The 22,674-nt window shown below is 45.1% G+C and overlaps 1 protein-coding gene across 1 annotated transcript in view; it reads left to right on the top strand.

Annotated features, from left to right (window-relative positions):
• Positions 1-22,560, top strand: part of si:dkey-34e4.1 (carboxyl-terminal PDZ ligand of neuronal nitric oxide synthase protein) — a 191,940-nt gene extending 169,380 nt beyond the window's left edge. Inside the window, exon 11 of the mRNA XM_036976925.1 lies at positions 19,900-22,560. Coding sequence (XP_036832820.1) covers positions 19,900-20,476 — 577 coding nt within the window. The 3' untranslated portion in view covers positions 20,477-22,560. The remainder of the gene's footprint in view (positions 1-19,899) is intronic.
• The last annotated feature ends 114 nt before the right edge of the window (positions 22,561-22,674 follow it).

The raw sequence follows: 22,674 nt of genomic DNA, 5'->3' as shown, positions 1-22,674 counted from the left end.
AGAGTTGGATCTCCCCCTTTAAAAGTGGTAGGACAAATGCTGATTTTCAGAATTTCATTACATTCCAGGGCTTGATTGAACAGAGATGTAAAGTGGATCAGCTATGAAATCAGCTGCCAGATTTAAAAAGCAGGGATCCAAAAGATCAGGACCTGCAGGCTTTCTCTGATCTAAGGATTTCAGGGCTTTTATGTACCACCTGCACTGAAAATGGCAAAAAGCTACAAGTTTGACCAGCTCTCACTGGTTCATCCACACAGGGTTGTACAGAGACAGAGGACACTGAATCAAACAGCCTACCAGATGATACAAAGTGCTCATTGAAACAATTCAGCGTTTCAGTTTTGTCATATACATCAACAGAGTCCTTCAAAACACATGACGGTAATTCATTAACATTACTGTTACCAGACATAGACTTAATAGCCTTCCAAAACTTTCTAGGGTCATTCAGGTTATCAGTGGTAAACAGACATAAAATATTCAGACTTGGCCTTCCTGAGAAGAAAATAACACTTGTTTCGTAACTGCCTAAAAATAAGCCAATCAGCATCAGAACATGATTTCCTTGCTTTAGCTCAGGCTAGATTACGGTCGTGAATAATACAAGACAGCTCAGAAGAAAACCATGGATTATCCCGCCATAAACCCTGAACCTGCAGAATGGGGCATGTTTGTTTAGTATTTGGAATAAACCATCATGAAAGAATTTCCAGGCAGTTTCCACATCAGGAATAAGCTCAATCTTGCTCCAGTCAAAATAAAACAAATCATGAAGGAACGCCTGCTCATTAAAACACTTCAAATTTATCTTACGAATAAAGCGTGGGTTTGTCTTAGGAACCTTAGTATTTCTAACAGCAACAACAGCACAGTGGTCACTTAAATCATTACAAAAAAACACCAACCACAGAATATTTATGTGGAACATTTGTCAATATCAAATCAATGAGGGTAGATTTCTCCTGACATTTAAGATTTGAGCGAGTGGGTGAGTTAATCAACTGGGTAAGATTCATAGAATTACAAAACATTTTTAAATTGTCAGACACCGGCTTTAACCAACACCAGTTGAGATCACCAATCAAGATCATTTCACTGTAAAGAAGTTTAGACATAAGGTGCGTCAAAGAAGAAAATGCATCACTGAGAGCAGGGGGGGGGGGGGGGGTCTATAACAGCCAATCACAGTTATAGAGAGCAGAGGGGGGTCTATAACAGCCAATCACAGTTATAGAGAGCAGAGGGGGGTCTATAACAGCCAATCACAGTTATAGAGAGCAGAGGGGGGTCTATAACAGCCAATCACAGTTATAGAGAGACCCTTTGAAACCTCAATATTCAAAGCAAGAAATTCCAACTGTTTACAAATAGTTTCAGACTTTGCCACACCTACAGGGAATTTAGATTTTACATATAGCCACACCCCCACCTTTCTTAACTCGATCAGTGCGATAAACATTGTAACCACTTGTACAAATATCCTTATCAAAAACAGACTTGCTGAGCCAGGTTTCAGAAAACACAATTACATTCAGCATCAGTTGATTTAGCCCAAATCCTAACCACATCCATTTTTGACAACAGGCTGCGTACATTTAAATGAAAAATACCAAAACCAGATCTTGATTTAAAATCAGAGTGGGTTTGGAGACATTACATATCAGGGCCATGGTTAGGTTGCACGTTACCTGATATCAACAAAAGAAGAATAACTAGGCACCTCTGTTTAATAACCTTGCACAGCTTCTCTTTTTTTAAGAGACCGACTGCAAGTGAATTCTACAAGTGAGTTTCCAGACAATACTAAACAGTCATTTAAAACCATTAGACTTTGGTAGTGACACAAGTTCGTACTGTTCACATCATGCCACAAATACATCAGCACTTGGATGAGTGGACCGAGTGAAAAAGTGCGAGTTCCTGCAGACAAAATGTCTAATCAGATGTACTCACCCAGCGACAATGTTTGTTTTCTCCAGAGTTCAGTAAAGTCAGTGCACAAAGCAACACCATGAAAATTGTAATTTTCGCTGACAAATGTAAAAAAAAAAAAATAGAGGCCAACGAAGGTAAAGGGAGAGAGAGACAGCGTGTATGTATGAGTCTGTGTGTGAGTAGATTGGGTGTGGGGGTCCATTGAGAGAACGGGTTGGGGATTGTTGAGCTGCCACTGACAGCCAGGCGAAGAGTTAAAAGGAGCAGCTTGGATGAGACAAGCTGAAGAAGGAACTCAGGCCAGCCAGAGATGGGGTTACTTTGGTAAACTTCAATTAATGAAGTGCCGAGTTGAGGGAGACCCGTGATCTTTACACCAGTAAAAACAAAGTAGTTTGCACTACACAACAAGGAAGTTACTCAACCATAAATAAATAGGTTATTCGTAGGTTAAAATGTACTAGTCACAGACAAACGACTTGACATGCTGCCATCTTGGTATGGTAGAGAAATGAACGTTCAATGATCTGGCAAAAGCTCTGGTGGACATTCCTGCTGTCAGCATGACAATTGCACACACTCTCAAGACTTGAGACATCTGTGGCATTGTGGTGTGTGATGTAGTCATCATCATATTAGCATAGATGTAATCATCATCATGTTATCATAGATGTAATCATCATCATATTAGCATAGATGTAATCATCATCATGTTATCATAGATGTAATCATCATCATGTTATCATAGATGTAATCATCATATTAGCATAGATGTAATCATCATCATGTTATCATAGATGTAATCATCATCATGTTATCATAGATGTAATCATCATATTAGCATAGATGTAATCATATCATGTTATCATAGATGTAATCATCATCATGCTAGCATAGCTGTAATCATCATCATGTTATCATAGATGCAATCATCATCATGTTATCATAGATGTAATAATCATATTAGCATAGATGTAATCATCATCATGTTATCATAGATGTAATCATCATCATATTAGCATAGATGTAATCATCATCATGTTAGCATAGATGTAATCATCATCATGTTATCATAGATGTAATAATCATGTTATCATAGATGTAATAATCATGTTATCATAGATGTAATCATCATCATGTTATCATAGATGTAATAATCATGTTATCATAGATGTAATCATCATCATGCTAGCATAGGTGTAATCATCATCATGTTATCATAGATGCAATCATCATCATGTTATCATAGATGTAATAATCATATTAGCATAGATGTAATCATCATCGTGTTATCATAGATGTAATCATCATCATGTTAGCATAGATGTAATCATCACCATGTTATCATATATGTAATCATCATCATGTTATCATAGATGTAATCATCATCATGTTATCATAGATGTAATCATATCATGTTATCATAGATGTAATCATCATGTTATCATAGATGTAATCATCATATTATCATAGATGTAATCATTATCATATTAGCATAGATGTAATCATATCATGTTATCATAGATGTAATCATCATGTTATCATAGATGTAATCATTATCATATTAGCATAGATGTAATCATCATGTTATCATAGATGTAATCATCATATTATCATAGATGTAATCATCATATTATCATAGATGTAATCATCATCATGTTATCATATATGTAATAATCATCATGTTGTCATAGATGTAATCATCATCGTGTTAACATAGATGTAATCATCATCATGTTATCATAGATGTAATCATCATATTATCATAGATGTAATCATCATATTATCATAGATGTAATCATCCTATTATCATAGATGTAATCATCATCATGTTATCATAGATGTAATCATCATCATGTTATCATATATGTAATCATCATCATGTTATCATAGATGTAATCATCACCATGTTATCATAGATGTAATCATCATCGTGTTAACATAGATGTAATCATCATCATATTAGCATAGATGTAATCAGCACCATATTAGCATAGATGTAATCATATCATGTTATCATATATGTAATCATCATGTTATCATAGATGTAATCATCATATTATCATAGATGTAATCATCATCATGTTATCATCATCATGTTATCATCGATGTAATCATCATCGTGTTAACATAGATGTAATCATCATCGTGTTAACATAGATGTAATCATCATCATGTTATCATAGATATAATCATCATCATGTTATCATAGTTGTAATCATCATCGTGTTAGCATAGATGTAATCATCATCATATTAGCACAGATGTAATCATCATCATATTAGCATAGATGTAATCATCATCGTGTTAGCATAGATGTAATCATCATGTTAGCATAGATGTAATCATCATCATATTAGCATAGATGTAATCATCATGTTATCATAGATGTAATCATCATCATGTTATCACAGATGTGATCATCATGTTATCATAGATGTAATCATCATCATGTTATCATAGATGCAATCATCATCATGTTATCATAGATGTAATCATCATCATGCTAGCATAGATGTAATCATCATCATGTTATCACAGATGTGATCATCATGTTATCAATTTAATGACATTCAAATGATAGGGCTTGTGGGGTCTTGATTGTGTCTATGACAGAGAGAGAATGAGAGAAATGAGGGAGAGGGAGAAATGGGTGAGAGAGAGAATGGGGAAAGAGAGAGAGAAATGAGGGAGAGAGAGAGAATGGGGAGAGAGAGAGAAATGAGGGAGAGAGAGAATGGGGGAGAGAGAGAGAGAGAGAGACAGTGAGGTTTTTGATTTGGTATCAAAGACTGTATAGTTTAGCAGTGTTATTTTTGTCTGAAAATGGGGATTGTGATAAGGTCAGACGTTATGTCCGTAGTTGTATGTTTTAGCTCATTAGGAAGTGAAATGTTTGCACTGCTATCAGAGTGGGTCCATTAGCAAGGATATTGCACCTACCATCCTTCTCAGGTGGCTGCACACACACACACACACACACACACACACACACACACACACACACACACACACACACACACACACAAAAGCATAATCACACTATAACTTCTCGTACTCATAAACATCACATTAAATGAAGTATTCACTCAACCCCCCCCCCCCCCCCCCCCCCCCCCCCCACACACACAAACACGCCCCACTCATACCCCTCCACCTCTAACTCTATTCCTAGTGTGTTGAACTGGACACTAGGTCCCAACCATAAACCCCCATAAGCATCCCACTCATCCACTGACCCTCTGCTTGTGTTCAGCCACTGAGGAGTAGGTCTTTACAGGGTGTTTGACCCTCTGCTTGTGTTCAGCTACTGACGAGTAGGTCTTTACAGGGTGTTTGACCCTCTGCTTGTGTTCAGCCACTGAGGAGTAGGTCTTTACAGGGTGTTTGACCCTCTGCTTGTGTTCAGCTACTGAGGAGTAGGTCTTTACAGGGTGTTTGACCCTCTGCTTGTGTTCAGCTACTGAGGAGTAGGTCTTTACAGGGTGTTTGACCCTCTGCTTGTGTTCAGCTACTGAGGAGTAGGTCTTTACAGGGTGTATGACCCTCTGCTTGTGTTCAGCCACTGAGGAGTAGGTCTTTACAGGGTGTTTGACCCTCTGCTTGTGTTCAGCCACTGAGGAGTAGGTCTTTACAGGGTGTTTGACCCTCTGCTTGTGTTCAGCTACTGAGGAGTAGGTCTTTACAGGGTGTTTGACCCTCTGCTTGTGTTCAGCTACTGAGGAGTAGGTCTTTACAGGGTGTTTGACCCTCTGCTTGTGTTCAGCTACTGAGGAGTAGGTCTTTACAGGGTGTTTGACCCTCTGCTTGTGTTCAGCCACTGAGGAGTAGGTCTTTACGAGGGTGTTTGACTCTCTGCTTGTGTTCAGCTACTGAGGAGTAGGTCTTTACAGGGTGTTTGACCCTCTGCTTGTGTTCAGCTACTGAGGAGTAGGTCTTTACAGGGTGTTTGACCCTCTGCTTGTGTTCAGCCACTGAGGAGTAGGTCTTTACAGGGTGTTTGACCCTCTGCTTGTGTTCAGCTACTGAGGAGTAGGTCTTTACAGGGTGTTTGACCCTCTGCTTGTGTTCAGCCACTGAGGAGTAGGTCTTTACGAGGATGTTTGACTCTCTGCTTGTGTTCAGCTACTGAGGAGTAGGTCTTTACAGGGTGTTTGACCCTCTGCTTGTGTTCAGCTACTGAGGAGTAGGTCTTTACAGGGTGTTTGACCCTCTGCTTGTGTTCAGCCACTGAGGAGTAGGTCTTTACAGGGTGTTTGACCCTCTGCTTGTGTTCAGCTACTGAGGAGTAGGTCTTTACAGGGTGTTTGACCCTCTGCTTGTGTTCAGCTACTGAGGAGTAGGTCTTTACAGGGTGTATGACCCTCTGCTTGTGTTCAGCTACTGAGGAGTAGGTCTTTACAGGGTGTTTGACCCTCTGCTTGTGTTCAGCCACTGAGGAGTAGGTCTTTACAGGGTGTTTGACCCTCTGCTTGTGTTCAGCCACTGAGGAGTAGGTCTTTACAGGGTGTTTGACCCTCTGCTTGTGTTCAGCCACTGAGGAGTAGGTCTTTACAGGGTGTTTGACCCTCTGCTTGCATCCCACTCATCCACTGACCCTCTGCTTGTGTTCAGCTACTAAGGAGTAGGTCTTTACAGGGTGTTTGACCCTCTGCTTGTGTTCAGCTACTTAGGAGTAGGTCTTTACAGGGTGTTTGACCCTCTGCTTGTGTTCAGCTACTGAGGAGTAGGTCTTTACAGGGTGTTTGACCCTCTGCTTGTGTTCAGCCACTGAGGAGTAGGTCTTTACGAGGGTGTTTGACCCTCTGCTTGTGTTCAGCCACTGAGGAGTAGGTCTTTACAGGGTGTTTGACCCTCTGCTTGTGTTCAGCTACTGAGGAGTAGGTCTTTACAGGGTGTTTGACCCTCTGCTTGTGTTCAGCCACTGAGGAGTAGGTCTTTACAGGGTGTTTGACCCTCTGCTTGTGTTCAGCTACTGACGAGTAGGTCTTTACAGGGTGTTTGACCCTCTGCTTGTGTTCAGCCACTGAGGAGTAGGTCTTTACAGGGTGTTTGACCCTCTGCTTGCATCCCACTCATCCACTGACCCTCTGCTTGTGTTCAGCTACTAAGGAGTAGGTCTTTACAGGGTGTTTGACCCTCTGCTTGTGTTCAGCTACTTAGGAGTAGGTCTTTACAGGGTGTTTGACCCTCTGCTTGTGTTCAGCTACTGAGGAGTAGGTCTTTACAGGGTGTTTGACCCTCTGCTTGTGTTCAGCCACTGAGGAGTAGGTCTTTACGAGGGTGTTTGACCCTCTGCTTGTGTTCAGCCACTGAGGAGTAGGTCTTTACAGGGTGTTTGACCCTCTGCTTGTGTTCAGCTACTGAGGAGTAGGTCTTTACAGGGTGTTTGACCCTCTGCTTGTGTTCAGCCACTGAGGAGTAGGTCTTTACAGGGTGTTTGACCCTCTGCTTGTGTTCAGCTACTGACGAGTAGGTCTTTACAGGGTGTTTGACCCTCTGCTTGTGTTCAGCCACTGAGGAGTAGGTCTTTACAGGGTGTTTGACCCTCTGCTTGTGTTCAGCTACTGAGGAGTAGGTCTTTACAGGGTGTTTGACCCTCTGCTTGTGTTCAGCTACTGAGGAGTAGGTCTTTACAGGGTGTTTGACCCTCTGCTTGTGTTCAGCCACTGAGGAGTAGGTCTTTACAGGGTGTTTGACCCTCTGCTTGTGTTCAGCCACTGAGGAGTAGGTCTTTACAGGGTGTTTGACCCTCTGCTTGTGTTCAGCTACTGAGGAGTAGGTCTTTACAGGGTGTTTGACCCTCTGCTTGTGTTCAGCTACTGAGGAGTAGGTCTTTACAGGGTGTTTGACCCTCTGCTTGTGTTCAGCTACTGAGGAGTAGGTCTTTACAGGGTGTTTGACCCTCTGCTTGTGTTCAGCCACTGAGGAGTAGGTCTTTACAGGGTGTTTGACCCTCTGCTTGTGTTCAGCTACTGAGGAGTAGGTCTTTACAGGGTGTTTGACCCTCTGCTTGTGTTCAGCCACTGAGGAGTAGGTCTTTACAGGGTGTTTGACCCTCTGCTTGCATCCCACTCATCCACTGACCCTCTGCTTGTGTTCAGCTACTAAGGAGTAGGTCTTTACAGGGTGTTTGACCCTCTGCTTGTGTTCAGCTACTGAGGAGTAGGTCTTTACAGGGTGTTTGACCCTCTGCTTGTGTTCAGCCACTGAGGAGTAGGTCTTTACAGGGTGTTTGACCCTCTGCTTGTGTTCAGCTACTGAGGAGTAGGTCTTTACAGGGTGTTTGACCCTCTGCTTGTGTTCAGCCACTGAGGAGTAGGTCTTTACAGGGTGTTTGACCCTCTGCTTGTGTTCAGCTACTGACGAGTAGGTCTTTACAGGGTGTTTGACCCTCTGCTTGTGTTCAGCCACTGAGGAGTAGGTCTTTACAGGGTGTTTGACCCTCTGCTTGTGTTCAGCTACTGAGGAGTAGGTCTTTACAGGGTGTTTGACCCTCTGCTTGTGTTCAGCTACTGAGGAGTAGGTCTTTACAGGGTGTTTGACCCTCTGCTTGTGTTCAGCCACTGAGGAGTAGGTCTTTACAGGGTGTTTGACCCTCTGCTTGTGTTCAGCCACTGAGGAGTAGGTCTTTACAGGGTGTTTGACCCTCTGCTTGTGTTCAGCTACTGAGGAGTAGGTCTTTACAGGGTGTTTGACCCTCTGCTTGTGTTCAGCTACTGAGGAGTAGGTCTTTACAGGGTGTTTGACCCTCTGCTTGTGTTCAGCTACTGAGGAGTAGGTCTTTACAGGGTTTATGACCCTCTGCTTGTGTTCAGCTACTGAGGAGTAGGTATTTACAGGGTGTTTGACCCTCTGCTTGTGTTCAGCCACTGAGGAGTAGGTCTTTACAGGGTGTTTGACCCTCTGCTTGTGTTCAGCCACTGAGGAGTAGGTCTTTACAGGGTGTTTGACCCTCTGCTTGTGTTCAGCCACTGAGGAGTAGGTCTTTACAGGGTGTTTGACCCTCTGCTTGCATCCCACTCATCCACTGACCCTCTGCTTGTGTTCAGCTACTAAGGAGTAGGTCTTTACAGGGTGTTTGACCCTCTGCTTGTGTTCAGCTACTGAGGAGTAGGTCTTTACAGGGTGTTTGACCCTCTGCTTGTGTTCAGCTACTGAGGAGTAGGTCTTTACAGGGTGTTTGACCCTCTGCTTGTGTTCAGCTACTGAGGAGTAGGTCTTTACAGGGTGTTTGACCCTCTGCTTGTGTTCAGCCACTGAGGAGTAGGTCTTTACAGGGTGTTTGACCCTCTGCTTGTGTTCAGCTACTGAGGAGTAGGTCTTTACAGGGTGTTTGACCCTCTGCTTGTGTTCAGCCACTGAGGAGTAGGTCTTTACAGGGTGTTTGACCCTCTGCTTGTGTTCAGCTACTGAGGAGTAGGTCTTTACAGGGTGTTTGACTCTCTGCTTGTGTTCAGCTACTGAGGAGTAGGTCTTTACAGGGTGTTTGACCCTCTGCTTGTGTTCAGCCACTGAGGAGTAGGTCTTTACGAGGGTGTTTGACCCTCTGCTTGTGTTCAGCCACTGAGGAGTAGGTCTTTACAGGGTGTTTGACCCTCTGCTTGTGTTCAGCTACTGAGGAGTAGGTCTTTACAGGGTGTTTGACCCTCTGCTTGTGTTCAGCCACTGAGGAGTAGGTCTTTACAGGGTGTTTGACCCTCTGCTTGTGTTCAGCTACTGACGAGTAGGTCTTTACAGGGTGTTTGACCCTCTGCTTGTGTTCAGCCACTGAGGAGTAGGTCTTTACAGGGTGTTTGACCCTCTGCTTGTGTTCAGCTACTGAGGAGTAGGTCTTTACAGGGTGTTTGACCCTCTGCTTGTGTTCAGCTACTGAGGAGTAGGTCTTTACAGGGTGTTTGACCCTCTGCTTGTGTTCAGCTACTGAGGAGTAGGTCTTTACAGGGTGTTTGACCCTCTGCTTGTGTTCAGCTACTGAGGAGTAGGTCTTTACAGGGTGTTTGACCCTCTGCTTGCATCCCACTCATCCACTGACCCTCTGCTTGTGTTCAGCTACTAAGGAGTAGGTCTTTACAGGGTGTTTGACCCTCTGCTTGTGTTCAGCTACTGAGGAGTAGGTCTTTACAGGGTGTTTGACCCTCTGCTTGTGTTCAGCTACTGAGGAGTAGGTCTTTACAGGGTGTTTGACCCTCTGCTTGTGTTCAGCTACTGAGGAGTAGGTCTTTACAGGGTGTTTGACCCTCTGCTTGTGTTCAGCCACTGAGGAGTAGGTCTTTACAGGGTGTTTGACCCTCTGCTTGTGTTCAGCTACTGAGGAGTAGGTCTTTACAGGGTGTTTGACCCTCTGCTTGTGTTCAGCTACTGAGGAGTAGGTCTTTACAGGGTGTTTGACCCTCTGCTTGTGTTCAGCTACTGAGGAGTAGGTCTTTACAGGGTGTTTGACCCTCTGCTTGTGTTCAGCTACTGAGGAGTAGGTCTTTACAGGGTGTTTGACCCTCTGCTTGTGTTCAGCTACTGAGGAGTAGGTCTTTACAGGGTGTTTGACCCTCTGCTTGTGTTCAGCTACTGAGGAGTAGGTCTTTACAGGGTGTTTGACCCTCTGCTTGCATCCCAAATGGCACCCTATTTCTTAAATATTGCACTACTTTTGACCAGAGCCCTATGGGTTTCCCTATGGGCCCTAGTCAAAAGCAGTGTACTAAACAGGAATAGGGTGCCATTTGGAATGCAGGCTTTGTCTAAGTACGTCTGTCTCTGGGGTGTTATACTGTAGTAGAACTGCATGCATGAGTAGATGCCAGCCAGAGGTAGGTAGGAGTAGGGAGAACTTACTGCCTCACTGCCAGCCAGAGTAATGTCTCCAGGGGTAGGGAGGAGTAGGGAGACCTTACTGCCTTACTGCCAGCCAGAGTAATGTCTCCGGGGGTAGGGAGGAGTAGGGAGACCTTACTGCCAGCCAGAGTAATGTCTCCGGGGGTAGGGAGGAGTAGGGAGACCTTACTGCCAGCCAGAGTAATGTCTCCGGGGGTAGGGAGGAGTAGGGAGACCTTACTGCCAGCCAGAGTAATGTCTCCGGGGGTAGGGAGGAGTAGGGAGACCTTACTGCCAGCCAGAGTAATGTCTCCGGGGGTGGGGAGGAGTAGGGAGACCTTACTGCCAGCCAGATTAATGTCTCCGGGGGTAGGGAGACCTTACATACTTACTGCCATCCAGAGTAATGGCTCCAGGGGTAGGGAGGAGTAGGGAGACCTTGGTATGTTTGTCACCTCATTAAATTAAGTCTTCCAGTCAGCGTGGAGGTAGGGGTGACAGATTGGAAGAGAATGCACATTCAGAGAGTAACGGATAGAGATGAACATAGGGAGAGGAGGGATAGAGATGAACAGAGGGAGAGGAGGGATAGAGATGAACAGAGGGAGAGGAGGGATAGAGATGAACAGAGGGAGAGGAGGGATAGAGATGAACAGAGGGAGAGGAGGGATAGAGATGAACAGAGGGAGAGGAGGGATAGAGATGAACAGAAGGAGAGGAGGGATAGGGATGAACAGAGGAAGAGGAGGGATAGAGATGAACAGAAGGAGAGAGAGAGAGAGGGCAAGAGTGAAGGAGGCAGACAGAGAGGGAGAGAGTAGGGCAGAGAGGGAGAGAGAGAGGGGTAGAGCGGGAGAGAGAAGGACAGAGAGGGGTAAGGGAGAGAGAGAAGGGTAGAGGGAGACAGAGATGGGTAGAGAGGGAGAGAGAGAAGGGTAGAGAGGGAGAGAGAAGGACAGAGAGAGGGGTAGAGCGGGAGAGAGAAGGACAGAGAGGGGGCAAGGGACAGAGAGAAGGGTAGAGGGAGACAGAGATGGGTAGAGAGGGAGAGAGAGATGGGTAGAGAGGACAGAGAGGGAGAGAGAGGGGGTAGAGAGGGAGAGAGAAGGAGGGAGAGAGAGGGGTAGAGCGGGAGAGAGAGAAGGGTAGAGAGAGAACGAGAGGGGTAAAGAGAGGGGTAGGGGAGAGAGAGAGAAGGGTAGAGAGGGACAGAGAGGGAGAGAGAGAGGGGTAGAGCGGGAGAGAGAGAAGGGTAAAGAGAGGGGTAAGGGAGAGAGAGAAGGGTAGAGAGGGAGAGAGAAGGACAGAGAGGGAGAGAGAGAGGGGTAGAGGGAGACAGAGATTGGTAGAGAGGGAGAGAGAGAAGGGTAGAGAGGACAGAGAGGGAGAGAGAGGGGGTAGAGAGGGAGAGAGAAGGACAGAGAGAACGAGAGAGGGGTAGAGAGAGAACGAGAGGGAGACAGAGAGGGGTAAAAAGAGGGGTAAGGGAGAGAGAGAGAATGGTAGAGAGGGACAGAGAGGGAGAGAGAGAGGGGTAGAGCGGGAGAGAGAGAAGGGTAGAGAGAGAACGAGAAGGAGACAGAGAGGGGTACGGGAGAGAGAGAGAAGGGTAGAGAGGGAGAGAGAAGGACAGAGAGAGGGGTAGAGCGGGAGAGAGGGGTAAAGAGAGGGGTAAGGGAGAGAGAGAAGGGTAGAGAGGGAGAGAGAAGACCAGAGAGGGAGAGAGAGAGTGGGAGAGAGAGAAGGGTAGAGAGAGAACGAGAGGGAGACAGAGAGGGGTAAGGGAGAGAGAGAAGGGTAGAGAGGGAGAGAGAAGGACAGAGGGAGAGAGAGAGAGGGGTAGAGCAGGAGAGAGAGAAGGGTAGAGAGAAGAACAGAGAGGGAGACAGAGAGGGGTAGAGCGGGAGAGAGAAGGACAGAGAGGGAGGTAGAGAGAGAGAGGGGTAAAGAGAGAGGGAAAGAGAGGGGTAAGGGAGAAAGAAGGACAGAGAGGGAAAGAGAGGGGTAAGGGAGAGAGAGAAGGGTAGAGAGAGAGAGAGGGGTAAAGAGAGAGGTAAGGGAGAGAGAGAAGGGTAGAGAGGGAGAGAGAAGGACAGAGAGGGAGTGAGAGAGGGGTAGAGCGTAAGAGAGAAGGACAGAGAGGGAGAGAGAGAGGGGTAAAGAGAGAGGGAAAGAGAGGGGTAAGGGAGAGAGAGAAGGGTAGAGAGGGAGAGAGAAGGACAGAGAGGGGTAAAGAGAGGGGTAAGGGAGAGAGAGAAGGGTAGAGAGGGAGAGAGAATGACAGAGAGGGAGAGAGAGAAGGGTAGAGAGAGAACGAGACGGAGACAGAGAGGGGTAAGGGAGAGAGAGAAGGGTAGAGAGAGAACGAGAGGGGTAAGGGAGAGAGAGAGGGAGACAGAGAGGGGGCGGAGGGGAATCAGACAGAGATAGGAGGGGGAAGGAGACAGAAAGGCAGCGAAAGGAGGGGGAAGGAGACCGAGGCAGAGAGAGGAGGCAAGTAGAAAGAGCGAGGCAGAGAGAGGAGGCAAGTAGAAAGTGAGAGGAGGCCAGTAGAAAGAGAGAGGTAGAGAGAGGAGGCGAGTAGAAAGAGAGAGGAGGCCAGTAGAAAGAGAGAGGTAGAGAGTGGAGGCAAGTAGAAAGAGCGAGGCAGAGAGAGGAGGCAAGTAGAAAGAGAGAGGTAGAGTGGAGGCAAGTAGAAAGAGAGAGGTAGAGAGAGGAGGCAAGTAGAAAGAGAGAGGTAGAGAGAGGAGGCCAGTAGAAAGAGAGAGGTAGAGAGAGGAGGCAAGTAGAAAGAGAGAGGTAGAGAGAGGAGGCCAGTAGAAAGAGAGAGGTAGAGAGTGGGCCCTGACAGTAAATCTCAGTAAGACAAAACAAATGGTGTTCCAAAAAAGGTCCAGTTGCCAGGACCACATATACAAATTCCATCTAGACACCGTTGCCCTAGAGCACACAAAAAACTATACATACCTCGGCCCTAACGTCAGCGCCACAGGTAACTTCCACAAAGCTGTGAACGAGCTGAGAGACAAGGCGGGAAGGGCCTTCTATGCCATCAAAAGGAACATCAAATTCGACATACCAATTAGGATCTGGCTAAAAATACTTGAATCAGTTATAGAACCCAATGCCCTATATGGTTGTGAGGTCTGGGGTCCGCTCACCAACCAATAATTCACAAAACACCAAATAATGCATGCAGAGCAGAATTAGGCCAATACCCACTAATGATCAACATCCAGAAAAGAGACGTTAAATTCTACAACCACCTACAAGGAAGCGATTCCCAGACCTTCCATAACAAAGCCATCACCTACAGAGAGATGAACCTGGAGAAGAGTCCCCTAAGCAAGCTGGTCCTGGGGCTCTGTCAACAAACACAAAGAGACCCCGAGCCCCAGGACAGCAACACAATTAGACCCAACCAAATCATGAGAAAACAAAAAGATAATTACTTGACACATTGGAAAGAATTAACAAAAAAAGAACTGAGCAAACTAGAATGTTATTTGGCCCTAAACAGAGAGTACACAGGGGCACAATACCTGACCACTGTGACATACCCGGAATTAAGGAAAGCTTTGACTATGTACTATAGCTTTGCTATTAAGAAAGGCCACCGTGAAATACCACAGTGTGCCATCACAGCAGCAATATTTGTGACCTGTTGCCACAAGAAAAGGGCAACCAGTGAAGAACAAACACTATTGTAAATACAACCCATATTTATGTTGATTTATTCTCCTTTTTATACTTCAACTATTTGCACATCGTTAAAACACTGCATATAGACATAAAATGTCTTTATTCTTTTTGAGCTTCTTTTTGTTTAATGTTTACTGTTAAGTTTTATTTCACTTTAGTATATTATCTACTTCACTTGCTTTGGCGATGTTAACATATGTTTCTCATGCCAATAAAGCCCTTACACTGAATTGAATTGAGAGGAGGAGAAGGAGAAAGAGCTAGAGAGAGGAGGAGTGAGGGAGGGGAGGAGGGGGAAAGAGAAAGAGAGAGGTCGAGAGTGGAGGAGTGAGGGAGGGAGAGAGGGCGGGAAGAGAAAGAGAGAGGTCGAGAGAGGAGGAGTGAGGGAGGGAGAGAAGGGGAAAGAGAAAGAGAGAGGTCGAGAGTGGAGGAGTGAGGGAGGGAGAGGGGGGGAAAGAGAGAGATTGAGAGAGGAGGAGTGAGGGAGGGAGAGAGGGGGGAGGAGGGGGAATGAGAAGGAGGGAGAGAGGTCGAGAGAGGGGGGAGGAGGGGGAATGAGAAAGAGAGAAGGAGTGAGGGAGGGAGAGAGGTCGAGAGGGGGGGGAGGGGGAATGAGAAACAGAGAGGTCGAGAGAGGAGGAGTGATGGGGGAGGAGGGAGAAAGAGAGAAGGAGTGAGGGAGGGAGAGAGGTCGAGAGATGAGGAGTGAGGGAGGGGGGAGGAGGGGGAAAGAGAAAGAGAGAGGAGGAGTGAGGGGGGGGGAAAGAGAAAGAGAGAGGTCGAGAGTGGAGGAGTGAGGGAGGGGGGGGGAGGGGGAAAGAGAAAGAGAGAGGAGGAGTGAGGGAGGGGGGAGGAGGGGGAAAGAGAAAGAGAGGTCGAGAGAGGAGGAGTGAGGGAGGGGGGAGGAGGGGGAAAGAGAGAGGTTGAGAGAGGAGGAGTGAGGGAGGGGGGAGGAGGGGGAAAGAGAGAGGAGGAGTGAGGGAGGGGGGAGGAGGGGGAAAGAGAAAGAGAGAGGTCGAGAGAGGAGGAGTGAGGGAGGGAGAAAGAGAGGAGGAGTGGTAGCACTGGGAGGGAGGTGTATGGAAGCCCAAACAGCAGACAGGACAGAAGTGCTGAGTCAAACATATGGAAATCACACAGACTGTCTGGGGAGCTGCTAGCTAGAGATTCAACCACTCAGTCAGACTCACTGTAAAATACTGTTTATTACCCCCTCGCTCCTACTGTGTCTAATACCACACTTCACACACCATTCTATAACTACAACTAGAGACCAGGCTCCATACAACTAAATAACTACACTTCACACACCATTCTATAACTACAACTAGAAACCAGGCTCCATACAACTACATAACTACACTTCACACACCATTCTATAACTACAACTAGAAACCAGGCTCCATACAACTCAATAACTACACTTCACACACCATTCTATAACTACAACTAGAGACCAGGCTCCATACAACTCAATAACTACACTTCACACACCATTCTATAACTACAACTAGAAACCAGGCTCCATACAACTACATAACTACACATCACACAACTAGAGACCAGGCTCCATACAACTCAATAACTACACATCACACAACTAGAGACCAGGCTCCATACAACTCAATAACTACACTTCACACAACTAGAAACCAGGCTCCATACAACTCAATAACTACACATCACACAACTAGAGATCAGGCTCCATACAACTCAATAACTACACATCACACAACTAGAGACCAGGCTCCATACAACTCAATAACTACACATCACACAACTAGAAACCAGGCTCCATACAACTCAATAACTACACATCACACAACTAGAAACCAGGCTCCATACAACTCAATAACTACACATCACACAACTAGAGACCAGGCTAATTAAAACTACATAACTACACATCACACACCATTCTATAACTACAACTAGAGACCAGGCTACATACAACTAAATAACTACACATCACACAACTAGACACCAGGCTACATACAACTCAATAACTACACTTCACACACCATTCTATAACTACAACTAGAAACCAGGCTCCATACAACTCAATAGCTACACATCAGACAATTAGAGACCAGGCTACATACAACTAAATAACTACACATCACACAACTAGAAACCAGGCTCCATACAACTCAATAACTACACATCACACAACTAGAAACCAGGCTCCATACAACTCAATAACTACACATCACACAACTAGAAACCAGGCTCCATACAACTCAATAACTACACATCACACAACTAGAAACCAGGCTCCATACAACTCAATAACTACACATCACACAACTAGAAACCAGGCTCCATACAACGCAATAACTACACATCACACAACTAGAAACCAGGCTCCATACAACGCAATAACTACACACTTAGGAACCAGCCAGTGTCACCTTTAACAGGCAACAACATGAAAGGCTTAATGAAGCCTTTGTAAACCCGTTATAAGCTTTATATAGATGTTCAATAGCAGCACACAGTACATATAGGAGGGAGCCAGTTAGAGCTAACGACAGTTACAACTCATAACAGCTCACACACTACAAACAGGCTTCACTCATTGGCTGTCGTAGCTTCACTTAGGAAACAAAACAAACAAATATGTGTGTGTGTTTCTTTGCTTGTGTGTGTTTGTGTTTGTGTGCGCACACGTGTGTTTGGCTGTGTTTACAGATGTACACTACTGACCAAAAGTATGTGGACACCTGCTCATCAACATCTAATTCCAAAATCATGGACATTAATATGTTGATCCCCTTTGCTGATATAACAGCCTCCACTCTTCTGGGAATCATTTCCACTAGATGTTGGAACATTGCTGCGGGGACTTGCTTCCATTCAGCAACAAGAGCGTTAGTGAGGTCAGGCACTGATGTTGGGAGATTAGACCTGGCTTGCAGTCAGCGTTCCAATTCATCCCAAAGGTGTTCGATGGGGTTGAGGTCAGGGCTCTGTGCAGGCCAGTCAAGTTCTTCCACACTGATCTCGACAAACCATTTCTGTATGGATCTCGCTTTGTGCACGGGGGAATTGTCATGCTGAAACAGGAAAGGGCCTTCCCCAAACTGTTACCACAAAGTTGGAAGCACAGAATCGTCTAGAATTTATTTGTCTGATGTAGCATTAAGAATTAAGAATTCCCTTCACTGGAACTAAGGGGCTTGGACCATGAAGAACAGCCCCAGACCATTATTCCTCCTTCACCAAAGTTTACAATTGGAACTATGCATTTGGTCAGGTAGCGTTCTCCTGCTATTCTCCAAAACCAAGATTAGTCCGTCGGACTGTGATTCATCACTCCAGAGAACGCGTTTCCACTGCTCCAGAGTCCAATGGCGGCTAGCTTTACACCACTCCAGCCAACGCTTGGCCATGGAAACCCATATCATGAAGCTCCCGACGAACACTTCTTGTGCTGACGTTGATTCCAGAGGCAGTTTGGAACTCAGTAGTGAGTGTTGCAACCAAGGACAGATGATTTTTACTCGCGACACACTTCAACACTCTGCGGTTGTGTTTGTGAGCTTGTGTGGCCTACCACGATGCTGAGCCGTTGTTGATCCTTGAATTTTCCACTTCACAATAACAGCAGCAGAAGCTCTAGCAGGGCAAAAATTTGACAAACTGACTTGTTGGAAAGCCGTCACCCTCTGACGGTGCCACGTTGAAAGTCACTGAGCTCTTCTGTAAGGCCATTCTACTGCCAAAGTTTGTCTATGGAGATTACATAGCTGTGTGTTCCATTTTATACACCTGTCAGTAACAGGTATGGCTGAAATAGCCGAATCCACTCATTTGAAGGGCTGTCCACATACTTTTGTATATACAGTACCAGTCAAAAGTTTGGACACACCTACTCATTCCAGGGTTTTTCTACATTGTAGAATAATAGTGAAGACATCAAAACTATGGAATCATGTAGTAACCAAAAAAGTGTTAAACAAATTAAAATATATGTTATATTTGAGATTCTTCAAATTAGCCACCCTTTGCTTTAATGACAGCTTTGCACACTCTTAGCATTCTCTCAACCAGCTTCATGAGGTAGTCACCTGGAATGCATTTCAATTAACAGGTATGCCTTGTTAAAAGTTCATTATTGGAATTTGTTTCCTTTTTAATGTGTTTGAGCCAATCTGTTGTGTTGTAACAAGGTAAGGTTGGTATACAGAAGATAGCCCTATTTGGTAAAAGACCAAGTCCATATTATGGCAAGAACAGCTCAACTAAGCAAAGAGAAATGACAGTCCATCATTACTTTAAAACATTAAGGTCAGTCAATCCGGAAAATGTCAAGAACTTTGAAAGTTTCTTCAGGTGCAGTCGCAAAAACCATCAAACCGTCTGCTCCCGCCCCCCCTGAAATAATTTAATTAGAGTTACCAGTACTCAGCATACTGTATGTGGGAACTCCTTCAAGACTGTTGGAAAAGCATTCCAGGTAAAGCTGGTTGAGAGAATGCCAAGGGTCTGCAAAGCTGTGATCAATGCAAAGGGTGGCTACTTTGAAGAATATAAAATATATTTGGACTTTTTTGTTTATTACATGATTCCATATGTGTTATTTCATAGTTTTGATGTCTTCACTATTATTCTACAATGTAGAATATAGTAAAATACAGAAAAACCCTTGAATGAGTAGGTGTTTTCAAACTTTTGATTGGTGCTGCATAGTGTGTGTGTTTGTGTGTGTGTGTGGTATAACCACCATGGGTTTTCTGTGGTCTAAACAGGGAGACTGCAATGCAGCTATTTATAGTGTGTGTTTGGTGCTGTCGATAGAGGAGAGGAAAGCCTGCAGCTCCCTTTCTCTCTCATCTCTCTCTCTCTCTTTCTCTTCCCCTCTTCCTCCCAACAGGGGAGCTGTGGGACCAAGATAAGTGCCCAGACTGCTCTCACCAAACACACACACACACACACACACACACACACACACACACATACACACACAGCTCCCATCGGGCAGCGGCTTACCTCAAAGTGCATTGGGTTTAAAGAATGGAAGTGTCACTGTGAAAATGTAAACAGCGAGGCTTATTTCCCTTTGAAATGCCCCTGCATGTTATAGAGAAAACACTCACTACATTTACATTAAGAGCAGTAGCTCATGTTATTGACACTATTTGACATTTTGAAGAATATAAGACGCATATTTCACTTAGCCTGCATTTCAAATGACACCCTAATACCCCCATATAGTGCACTACTTGTCAAAAGTAGTGCACTATAGGGAACAGAGTGGGGTGCCCCTCGATGCGCTTAAATCGCCAGGTCTACACAGCTCTGGTCTACACAGCTCTGGTCTACACAGCTCTGGTCTACACAGCTCTGGTCTAAAGTAGTTCATCACAGTAGGGCACTACATGGAGAATATGGTGTCATTTGAGATGTGACCTTCGATTAAATACAACTCTCTTTTCTGATTGACAGGTTTAAACAGATCATCCCTAAATTGGACCCGCCTCCCCCGTCCTTCAACCGTAAGCGAGCCAGCCGAACTGTCTCTCCGGGGTTGGAGTTCAACCCGCTGACCATGCCCCTGACCACACAAGTAGACGGGAATGGTGGCGTTCCGAGCCGGAGCGAGAGCCTGTCCTTCCCGGACATCACGCCCTGCTCCCTCTCTTCCGGACTCTCAGGAGACTTCCACCAGCTCAGCAACGGAGGCGGCGAGAGCGGCTCGTGCGGCTCAGCTAGCGAGGATTCCGGCGTCCGCTCCGAGACTAAATCGCATCTCTCGCCCCTCCACGACGAAGAGGACCCGTTTGGGGACAGGGGGGCATTCCTGACTGCCTCTAGCGGCTGTGGCAGCCCCCTAGAAGACATGAAGGGGGAAACTGCGCCCCTGTCATGCGTCACCACCACCCCAGGCACACACGCGGACAGCTACGAGCACACGCTCCCCTTCTCCTCCCCCATCAATGACACCTGTCTGCACATCAGCTTCTCAGAGGATGAGTTGCTGGACAGCAGCCCTGAGGACTCCAGTGTCCCACAACGGAGCTAGGAAGACGGGCTGGGAGAGCTACTACAGGCCGTGACTTCATTTGAGGCCTCTGGGGCTGGGGGCTCCTAGCTGACTGACACTGATGCTGCAACAGACACCACACAATAAAATGACTGACACAGACTGTTATCAGAGCTTCTAACGCACTCTGAAATGCAATAGTGTTTTGTAGGCCTCATTCGGTCCATATTCCTAAAATGTTGAGTGAGCTGGATTTCAAGACTAGTTTTTCTGTCCTTTCACAACACACAGCTGGACAGAATTGCGCATGACCTGAACATATTTCAACACATTCACAGAAAAGGAACATCAAAGGATCTATTATTCTATAAATTATTGCCATATGGACAGATCCTAGTATTTTTTATAGAGAATAATGATTGTATTTGTTATTAGTAAATAAGTAGAGAATTGAGAATAATCATGTAGCAGAAGTCTTTCACTGTTAATGTAGCCTATAGTGTCAGTGACAAGTTAGTAGTCAAGATGCTTTAGATGTATTTCATTACATGCTCTCAACTCATTTACAGGGTGTTCAACACCAAGCGTTACAGAAGTCAAAGTGACATACTGTAGGAATGTTGTGGGAACGTTGTGGGAACGTTGTGGGAACGTTGTGGGAACGTTGTGGGAACGTTGTGGGAACATTGGATGTGAAGTGCTGTGACGTTGAGAACAGCTGCCCTCTCTCAGGCATCAGACTATGAAGAGTTATGAAGAAAGGAACAGGGAAGTGATAGAAAAGGAACAGCGAATGGAAGAGAAGTGGTGATGGAACTGTGTTTGTGTGTTTGGTCACTCACACTCATACTCACAGTGTGGTAGTTTGATGATGTGTTTGGTCACTCACACTCACACTCACAGTGTGGTAGTTTGATGATGTGTTTGGTCACTCACACTCATACTCACAGTGTGGTAGTTTGATGATGTGTTTGGTCACTCACACTCATACTCACAGTGTGGTAGTTTGATGATGTGTTTGGTCACTCACACTCATACTCACAGTGTGGTAGTTTGATGATGTGTTTGGTCACTCACACTCATACTCACAGTGTGGTAGTTTGATGAATGTTGGTTTTAGGGCTAGAAGAGGCAATGTGATTGGCTGAATGTTGGTTTTAGGGCTAGAAGAGCCAATGTGATTGGCTGAATGTTGGTTTTAGGACTAGTAAACAGCTCTGATCGGAAAAGCTGGCAAATGGCCTGATCAGCAGTGAAACCTAACATATGGTGTTACATATCCAAGTGGAATGGTGTTATTAGATGAATGGTGAGGCATGAAAGGTTTTATAGCCCCTCTTAATGGCAAAAGGTTTTCAGGGATTTTTAGCTTTGATCAGAAGACCTACAGAGTGGAACAATAATTGGGAATCAGCGAGAGGCCTCAGGAGAAAAGACAAACTCACTGATGAATTATATCTCTCTCTCTCTCTCTCTATTTCACTTTCTCTATTTATCTATCTATCTCTCTGAAGTTCGGAATGACAGGGTATTTTTGCTAAGCCTGAGAGTTTGGGTCTCAGTTTAAATGAAGGAGATAGTGACATTACTGCTGAGTGTTTGTTCATTTGGGGAATGGGAGGAAGCGAGAGATAGGAAAAAGTGTCATAACAGGTTAAAACAGGGTTAGTTCAGTAATTGTCTGTAAACATGGTCTCATGGTGAGAAACATGGCGATTGTCTCATCTCCATACTTACACAGGCTTTCTGTATGACAACTACAACAATAACAGATATATTTATATGCATGACTAGTCTAGGGCTTTATTTCTGGCCAGGTCACATGGTCATGAACAACTCCTGGCCTTGAGAGTGAGATAATGAGATTGAGTTAAACTGACGACTTAAAATGAATTGAACAATAGTACCTACTCTAAATGTAGGCTTATTCTGGATGGCAGTTTGAGGTGATGACGAGGTGGTTAAGGAGAGATATGATTGGACGGCAGTACGGGTGTCGACTGGTGATTGGCAAGAAGGAATCGGAGGAGCTGAAGAGAGGGCGGCTTTTCTTTCCCACACTTTGAAGGAGAGAAACACAGCAATAATAAAGGAATGAATGAATAAAAGACGAGTTGAACAACTGCTGTGTTCACCTGTTGTTTCTCTTGAAGGACTCTAGTTCCTCATTCAAAATAGGGTTTCTTTGGTCTCTTAGATTCTCAACTACACATATATAGCGTTCCAAATAGCCCCTT

The sequence above is a fragment of the Oncorhynchus mykiss genome, chromosome 5 (assembly GCF_013265735.2).
Source record: "Oncorhynchus mykiss isolate Arlee chromosome 5, USDA_OmykA_1.1, whole genome shotgun sequence".
Taxonomy (NCBI): domain Eukaryota; kingdom Metazoa; phylum Chordata; class Actinopteri; order Salmoniformes; family Salmonidae; genus Oncorhynchus; species Oncorhynchus mykiss.
The sequence above is the reverse complement of the archived record's forward strand: the minus strand, read 5'-3'. Positions and strand labels throughout refer to the sequence as shown.